Source organism: Lethenteron reissneri, chromosome 34 (genome assembly GCF_015708825.2).
Source record: "Lethenteron reissneri isolate LAM-NWPU_2019-01 chromosome 34, ASM1570882v1, whole genome shotgun sequence".
Classification (NCBI taxonomy): domain Eukaryota; kingdom Metazoa; phylum Chordata; class Hyperoartia; order Petromyzontiformes; family Petromyzontidae; genus Lethenteron; species Lethenteron reissneri.
Genome location: NC_083812.1, coordinates 2,204,819 through 2,214,068, shown reverse-complemented (window position 1 = coordinate 2,214,068; position 9,250 = coordinate 2,204,819). Strand labels below are relative to the sequence as shown.

The window sequence follows — 9,250 nt, the reverse complement described above, 5'->3', positions numbered from 1 at the left end:
AGAAGTGGACATTTCCGCACTCAACCGTTTGGTTATAAAAGCCAGCAAGGAGACAGCGTTCTTCACGCAGCAGACACCGCGCGACCGTGATTCGAAGCGCCCTCTTCTGCAGACCACCACCGCTTTTCACCGTGAGCTAAGTCCGTGCTTCCCGAGGATTTGGAATCAAGATGAGAGCGCTACTTTTCATCGGCTTACTTGTCTGCTGCCTGGCAGCATTTGACCTTTCCCAAGGTACCCATACAGACTCGAGCATTTCAGAATGTATTCATGTGAAAATGTTACGAAGTCTTCTGTTCGGAACGGTGGTGCAGAAGTTTAGCGCAATGCACTGTGAACCTGGCTACCCGAGTTCGATTTCTGGCCACGGTCAGCATCAAGGGCATATGACATATGATACATGTGAGACATGTGTTACATGGGACACGTGATACATGTATAGCATAATGGAGGCATTCATCCAGAGGTGAATTGATCAAAGTATTTGAATAATTAAAAATGTGATCCAAACACTTTCCCGTTAGAAACCGGATTGTTGTAAAATTTGAATGCAATCATTTATCTCTGTTCCTCACAGGACTCACTGATTTTGCGATGTTTGTATTTAGTAAATAATTACATGGATTATTTGTCATATTTAAAAACAAACATTCGTAATATGTACATTTGATGTGTGCACTTTATTGTTTTTTTACAATGCCTATATTTCATTGCCATATTTTCTTTGTATGCATGTTGAACGTCTTTCGCATCGTACGTAGCTATCCGTGATAATCGCATGTGTATGGCATGGACCCTGGTGCAAGACATGCCATGGGGGCCCTTTGTCCAACCGTCTTAGTAAGATGCCTGGGCCCCTCAAGTCCGTGGGGCCCGCGCAGTTGCACCGCCTGCACACTCGACATCGACGCCACTGCTCTGCGTGTCTGCCTCTGTAACTCAAGTCCCCTTTGAGAAATAGTCTCTGTCTCATTGAGTTCTCAACTGCTTAACTAATACAGCAAATGATGACGATAATGCTCGTGCTGATTTGCTGAGTCTAGCGGCACTGGTTTGTGTATTCCTGGCTTTGTGGTGTTGTTGGTGAAGGTTCGACTGCCGCCCTTGGTGTGGTGTGGATTTAATCGGTACGCAGGGTGATCCGATTACAACCACCAAACCAGAATAAGTGGGACAGATTCTACGCTCTTAGATTACGATTGACGACTGTTAAGCAGGGCCTCGTGTTGTCGCAACCACACTCCGTTCTCACAGTTATTGCATCTGCAATCGAACCCGGGGCTCAGCATTTTCGATACCGTTTGTAAATCGTGTCTTTTCTTCCCGTTGCTGTGGTGCACGCTCATGTGTATTATCCTTGGTATAGGCGCGGTGTGTGTGTGTGTTTGTGTGGGGAGCGGTAGCGTAGCTGTTGGCGCGCTGCGCTATGAACCCAGAGACCCGAGTTCGATTCACGCTCACGGCCAGAAACACCAGTGACAATGATTTGAACCGGTCCTGGACCTCCCCTAGGCTGATTCAGCCTAAAATGAGTACCTGGTGCAGTGTGTACACATCGCCACGGAAGGGATAAAGCCGGTCTGGCGTGGTGCTGACCACTCCACCCTCACGTGTGTCGTGCCCGCTTTCATAGGTGCTCGCTAACAGCAGCACTTGCCCCAACAGTCTGTTGAGGCTGTGCGGGGAATCTTTGTCTTTTGTCACAGTGAATCTACACCCATGGTACCACCTTCATTCTCTGGTCCTCTGTGAAATATGGGGCCATCGCTTTCACAAGATTCAATCGTATTTTGAAAATAAAGTGAGTGGGGCATTAGCAATCAGTTGTGCATGTATAGATGGAGCTCCTGGTACTGTACTTACCCAAGTAACCCCCCCCCCCCACACCGCAAGAGACAATCGTATCAGTGAGATCCCGCACGAGTATAGATTAAGGTTCATAGTTGACCGACCCATCGAGATTTAGCCCGGTTTTAATTTGAGCTCAGACAAGAGACTCTCAGTGCGAAGTGGGGGTCAAGATTTCAGACTCTCAGCTCACAGCGGCGAAGACATCCTACCTCTCTGTCTCTAAGTGGAAGAGTTAAGTTTAAAATCATTTGAGAGCCCTCTGAGACAAATGGATATTTCTCAGGAGGCTGCTGTGCTGCCGTTAGCTGTGCATCTTGCACGTGAGTGAGTCGCAGCTGTGGTGGTGGTGTTGGAGGAGGAAGAGTGGAAAAATGATGAATATTATGAACAGCAGGATAAATATATTGATGATAAAGAGGAGGAATTGTTGATGATGTTGGATAATGACGACGACAACGGTGATGAACGCGACGTTGAAGAGGGAGTACTCGGTCCAAGTCAGCAGACTCTCGTTCTGTTTAGAGACATTGTTTTAGCTGTGGGGTCAGACAGGTCAGTCCGTGTGCAGCATCACGATCTTTCCACGAAGCTGATGGTCCACCCGAAGCCGCATCCACTGCACAAACCGTGGCAGATGCAGATACCTGATGCACAAATGGAAAATAAAAAAATATCCAGCAGTGTGCGACTGTGGTCATCCAAAACAGACGTTACAACGTGTAACCACGCAATGCCCCGATCCACAAATACGGAGGAGACATCGTCAGAGCGATAGTACACTCCGCTACTGCCCCTAACCCGGTCGTCTGACTTGACCACCTGAATGTGAAATTGTAGTTGTCGCTCTGCATCAACATCATCAGCTGTACGAGAGAAGATCACGATCCATGGGTAAATATCAGAGATGGCGCTCTCAGACAGGGATGTGTGGTGGCATCTGGATGATGTCGGTGGTCCGCAATCGTTGCGTTTACAAACAAAACCCTGACCCTAAATCTACACTGAACTCTTTTTTCTTTTCTTTCTGGACAAAAATAGATAACAATACAGAACCAACTTGAAAGAATGTAAAAGCTTAATCGGCCATGGTTGATCCATTGCTGGATGAAGGCCTCTTATGGCCGTCAGGTTCTGTGACTTTACGATCAATCTCGCTCCTGCACGTGAGCGGACTAATTCGCTCCATCTCGTCCATGGTAGACATTTCCCTCCGATTAGCATGGTTCGCTACATAAGATGGCGAGATGTTAGCTACTACTCCTGGTATACAGGAGGTCGTGGGTTAGATCACAACCCTGACACAATTATAGTTGGAGTTTGTGTGTTTCTCTGCCCGCGGTCGCGTGGATTTTTCTCCGTGTCCTCCGCTTTTAGAATGATGTGTTTAGAGCATTTGGCTCCTTTAAATTTCCACACGATAAGCCACTTCGTTGAGCTAACATTTGTGGCCAGGTCGCTTCTGAAAAGAGCTATATAGCTCCGTGGGCCTGACCTGGTAAAATAAAAAAAAGTTTGCAGTTTCACATTCCCTGCGTGTCTTCTCGCCACGCTCTGTCACTCGGCCGATCGTCTCGGCCACTCAGTCATCGTCCCGTCCAGCGACGCGTCCTGCCCAGGCCCGCTTACCTTTCTTCACGGTCACAATGATGTGTGTCCGACTTGCGTACATTCTGTAGTCCACGTGTCCCTCATTCTTAGCTTGGAATGAGGACACTCGACCATTATGAGCCCAGGGAGGAATGTTTGTGGATCGTAGGAATAGCGATCGTGAGATTCTACCCACGATCCTGTCTCGTTCTTCTGACCGTTTCTCCTCCCTGCATGCACCACTCTCTCTCGCTCTCTCCTGCAGGAATCACCATCGCCATGCAGTCGCGCTGCCCGTGTCGCCACTCGCGCAGCGTGCAGCCCAGCACCATCAAGAAGCTTGACATCTTCAAGCAGGTCAACTGCCCCATCCAAGTCATGTAAGCGACGACGATCCTCTTCTACGCATGCGCACGATGGCAGCAGCTACACGTTGCTAAACGCCAGTGTCGAGGTCTGGTGGTCACGAACGAGAGGGCTTCAGGAGTGATCTCGTGTAGTTTTTCTGTGGCTTCGCCATCGCAGGAGCGCGGACTGCAGTCGGTTCTGCTGCGTGGTCCATCGTCCGGGTTGCAGCCCCAGAGCCGCACGGTCTGTGCCTCGTGCCTTCACGTTTCCACTCGTGAAGTGACGACTCGGGTCGGTTTGGTGCAAACGAGGCGACACGTCACAGTTGACGGGCAACTCTGGGTTCTCCGGGGCAATGTTGTGAGAGAGAGAGAGACAAACCCACAATCACCGTGCTTAAGTGGTAACTGATTCATCTTCTTGGTTCTTTCGGTAAAGTCACGTAGAAGGGAAATAATAAAATAATAAAAATAAAACCTAATAAAATAATTCTCACGACGTTTCGGCCACAACACAAGCACCCGTCCTCAGGTGACTTTACCGAAAGAACCAAGAAGATGAATCCCTGCAGTCACGAAAGCTTTAAATCGAAATGGTAACTGATTGTCACGCGAGCGTGGTAGGTTTTATCACATATTTACGCGATCTAATGCAAAAAAAATACGTTACCATGAATATTGGTCGCGAAATCATACGTGTTCAATACCGGAAAACTTTAATTTGAGTATATTGTATTGTCTCCCAACTCCGAATGGAAATCCAATGTGTGCTCGTGTGTAGAGTTAACGGTGTTCAACTCTTGACATTCCCAATAATCCTCCGTGTAGTCACGCACGGACGTGCGTGGATTCCGTGCGGAGCCTTTGGAGGTATTTCATTAACAGCTGATGGGCAGCTATGAGAGCAAAACCATTGACATATTAAATTTCGATTTAAAGCTTTCGTGACTGCAGGGATTCAGACGCTGTCTTTCCGACAGACCTGTTTTTCACCTGAGGACGGCTGTGTGCGTTGTGGCCGAAACGTCGTGAGAATTGTATTTTATTATGTTAATTTTTATTATTTTATTATTTACCTTCTACGTGACTTTACCGAAAGAACCAAGAACATTGACACTTTTGCAAGTAATCGTGTTTTTTTCTCTGGTTCGTGTCTGAATTGATCCTTTGATCCTTTGATCAATTCAGCCAATTTCTGCATTGCAGGTTCATCATGGTTCCATTCGCATTGTATTCTGTTTATGAGCCATCGTGCCACTCCATTACAGACAGACGGGCACCGCTAATGCATAAACACTTGCAACCTTATATACACGTGACTCCTTTGCCAGTATCAAGATATTAAGATGTAACTACTCTTAGGTTTTTTCGGTAAAGTCACGTAGGTGAAAAAAATAAATAAAAATTAATAAAAGTAATAATATTTTTTTTTATTATAATTATAAAATAATTACTTAATTTTATTTCTATTATTCCTTTTATTAATTTAATTATATTGTTTTACCTACGTGACTTTACCGAAAAAACCTAAGAGTATGAATCCTTGCAGTCACGAAAGCTTCAAATCTAGAATTAAGATGTAACTATTTAACCAGAACAATTAATTAGTTGGTGTTTGCATTGCCCTTGTACTGTTTGCCTTTTGGAAGCCTTTGATCTCGCACTGGTGGGGGTGAGACAAAGCAATGAAACAGGCTGTCTCTGGTGCAGGCTAATCAGTTTCAAGGACAATGCTTACACGGCCAAAGCATATTTGTTTGCCTGTTTTACCACAAATCTGTGTGGTTAATGCAGACTTGATGCCTTGTAATACTGTAGGTGTCTATTTGGTGTTTATACACCGTAACACCTCCTGTATTCACGGCAGAAACGGTAAAAATGCTTTTTTTTAATTATTCACTTTCAACCTCAGGAGGAAAGTGCCCCCCCCCTTTCTCCCCCTAAATAAATAAACACTTCCTTAAAGCTGTAGAGCAGACAGACAGGATAAATATCTCACGAACAAATGTGTAACTCCCGGTGGAGTTTCACGCTGACCCTTGCCACAAAAGGAACGGTCGGGTCGCTTGCTCTCGAGGTCACAGGTCACGGGGTCACGCCGAGCCGCCCGTGAGTTCGTGGCAGGGCAGCGCAGCTCAAGGCCCTCCCGCCTCCTCTCTCTGTCCCCGTCGGCCGCTTGGCTGCTTCCACGTCATCCTGTGCCAGTGAAACTCCTGCCCAAGCACACACCGGTCACTCATTGCAGATTTACTGCATTTTCCATAAATATACTAAATTTCTCTGTTGATATGCAAATTCCTTTGTCAAGGCGCTCTTCTTTCCCTAACCCAGCTTAAATATACGCTGCCAAGCTTGGTGGTGCTCATTTAGACGCTGTCTTTCCTGACAGACCTGTTCTTCACCTGAGGACGGCTGCTTGTGTTGTGGCCGAAACGTCGTGAGAATTGTATTTTATTATGTTTTAATCTTAATTTAAGTTATTATTTTATCTTTATACGTGACTTTACCGAAAGAACCAAGAAGATGAATCCCTGCAGTCACGAAAGCTTTAAATCGATAAAATATTTACTGCTGTTAATGTGTAAATGACACGAAACTAAAGCGTCCGATCGTGACAGACCCCCGGACATTCAGAATCAAATCTGTATTCATACTGGAGGAATCCGATGAGTTATAAAGCTCATTTGTCACAGACGTCCACTGCTTGGATGTTCGACCACCGTGCATACAGGGTGTCACAGAGGCTGTTGCGGGGCCACGTGGCAGGCCTGTGCAGAACGACGCACTGTTGTTGTGCGTTACGTCTATGCTCCCCCGTCCATGCCGCACGCGTTCACCAACGCGCACCGACCATCCGTTGTCCAGACGGCGCCTCGCATGCAGTGCACGTCGAGGGCGCCAGGCGGTGAAGGATGGTCCAAGTTGCCCCGCCGACCCTCACCCGGCAGTGCGTTGACAACACGCTGCACGTGCGCTACGTGTGACGACGTCGCGTTCACTCACTCCCTGCTGTCTCCTTGTTTTGTTCCCCCCCGCCCCCCCACCAACTTCACCCTCCTGCTCTCCTCCCCCCGACCGCCCGACCGCCTGCAGCGCCGTGCTGAAGAAGACGGGGGAGCGCGTGTGCGTCAACCCCAAGATGCGCTGGCTGCGGCAAGTCACTCAACAGATGCGACGCTAGGGGCGGGCAGAGGCGGGATCTCGCTCCTGAGTCTGAACCCGTCGGAGTACATCCCAACCCCCCGCCCACCCGTCCTCCCCCACCTCTCTGAGCTTTCAAAACCTCCCGGATTGCTTCTCCCCAACCACTTGCGTCCGCTTACCCTCGGGCTTGCTCTCTCGTACGCGGTGGCGCGGCTACGGAGTGTGCAGGTGGAGCAACTGCACCGGGTGGGGCCCAGGCACCGGGTTACAAAGTGGGGGCTGTGTGTGGGGGGGGGGGTACTTTATACGGGGCCCCCATTTCATCCCCCTGACCGGGGCCCATGCCCACCGCGCTATTACACAACCGCCCTTGCAGCCACTAAACCGGGGTCCTCTTGCACCTCCCGTTCTTCCGTGCTCGCCAGACATTCTCCGCCTCGTGCCTGTGAACCGGCGGGGGCAGAGGCAAGGGCTGGAGGATCGCACAGATTCGTGAAACCCCCACACCCATTGGGCTGTCAGTTGGTCAGGAGGTAGCAGTACAACGAGCGGGTTTGTGAATCCACTTCCTGTTGCAGAGCGGTGAGTGTTAACCCTCTCATATGTAAGGTGGGCTTTTCTCACAGAACTCCAGATCCCTCCCACACAAAGCCAAAACAGCTGCCCATCGAAATGGCCAACCATCCCAGTGTAGGACCCTCTTAAAAACGGAGCCTTGAAACTCGGTGACACTTTCGTTGATAGGTAAATAAATAGCATTGTTATTATCATCATCATCATTGTATTTGTAATGATCTCTCTCTCTCTCGATGCTAAGAGCAATCTTTCCCTCTCCACCGCACGGCAAGCAAAGACAGATATCCCCCAATAGCCGTGCAGGCTGTGTTCTTTGCCACAATAGCTCAAACGCACAATCGCTTCTCCCGTAACACCCACGTGTGTAATGGCGAACGTCTTTCGAAACGTCCGTAGCCAACCGCACAAATCGAAGGCGCTCAGAAGCTGCCTGAACGACGTCCCGTCCCCCCCCCATCCTTCAGCTCGCCTCTGCGCGCCGTTGAAAGGCTCCGCATAGCACGTGGCGGCCCGTACCGCTGCAGGGGTGGCCTTTGATGGCGTTTGCCTCGTTCGATCACCCCCCCCCCCACACACGATTCCCCGATTCTACGGGCGCTGCGTGGTTGCTGCCGCGTGATTTCTGTCACGAGAGGCGAGCTCTGTGTCTGACATGAGCCAATGGAATGAAATTCTGACAGATTTCTCGAACGTCTTCGCGGATTCCCCGTGGCTTCACTCGCCCGCGTGGCACACTCGGTGCCGCACTCGTGCACATTTCTCCCAACTCATTCACGTCTTGCGTGCTTATTTTTTAGTTGCTAATTCCTTCCCCTTGTCAGGGAGTATCTGTTGGGGACTCTCACGGGGAGCGGTGCATATCACCCCGTGCGTGTCAAGAGAACGTCCCGTTCAAGGAGATAACGCAGAACTCCTCCTGCGATCCGTGCAAGTGGCCTTTCTTCTCCACCCCCGGGGTGATTCGCCTTGCCGCACTCACCACTGCAGTGGAATGTTTGTTTCTTGGCAGTTAGACCCCGTCTTTGTGTTAATTGCTAGAGGTGGAATTTAGCTGCAGTAAGTGGACAAAACACACGGATAAAATATAATAGGGCTTTTTTGTTTGTGCGGTTATTAGGAACCGCGATGATCCTTGCTAACGTGGTTTAAACACGGGCAGCCGAAATCTGCATTCGAACCCAGGGTGTCAACAGTGCCGACTCAGCGCTTCGTGCTCTGAGCCGGAACTGCTGAGAACCTGGGTTCGACATCCGACCACCTCGACGCTTTCTATTTGTGTCGCTCTCCTGCACGGTGTTCAGCGCAAATTAGCATCACTTGCAGCGAGCTTAGCCGTGTATCACCGAGGAGTAAAGCCGTACAGCTTCATCATCCAAGTTCGCATCTTGCCGAACGTTCTCGTGACGTCCGTGCGAAGGTTTTCGCCGCTGTGCCGTACGGCTGCCCGATCGCGCTGTGCCACGTGCTGTTCGGTCGGCACCGCGTCCTGAAAAAGGCTCCCGGTGCGTGCAGCGTTGCGTCGGCCAACACGCGGGCGCAACTCAGCACGAACGCGAAACCGATGTTCGGTGCGGTTCATGCGGTTCATCGAGATCAGGACGTGGCTCCGTTGTCGTCGGTTCCCGTCGGTTGGCTTTGACAGATGGACACCGCGTCCGCTCTGCAGTGCCTCAACTTCCCCATCCATCCTCGTTGTTTTCATTGGGGATGAAAGTAAAAGATGCATCTTGGCGTGTGGCAGGGGG

At 49.7% G+C, this 9,250-nt stretch overlaps 1 protein-coding gene across 1 annotated transcript; it reads left to right on the top strand.

Moving 5' to 3' along the window:
• Positions 1–9,250, top strand: LOC133350529 (stromal cell-derived factor 1-like). The gene is made up of 3 exons (XM_061564903.1): positions 1–234; positions 3,704–3,818; positions 6,879–9,250. The coding sequence occupies exons 1-3, from the start codon at positions 171–173 to the stop codon at positions 6,964–6,966; spliced, it is 267 nt and encodes an 88-aa protein (XP_061420887.1). The 5' UTR covers positions 1–170; the 3' UTR covers positions 6,967–9,250.

Bases quoted from the DNA above. Each gene is read 5' to 3' on its own strand.
- LOC133350529 (XM_061564903.1), top strand. From the start codon at position 171: ATGAGAGCGCTACTTTTCATCGGCTTACTTGTCTGCTGCCTGGCAGCA. The intron at 235-3,703 runs GTACCCATACAG...TCTCTCCTGCAG, and splicing joins AGCATTTGACCTTTCCCAAG to GAATCACCATCGCCATGCAG. The intron at 3,819-6,878 runs GTAAGCGACGAC...GACCGCCTGCAG, and splicing joins AACTGCCCCATCCAAGTCAT to CGCCGTGCTGAAGAAGACGG.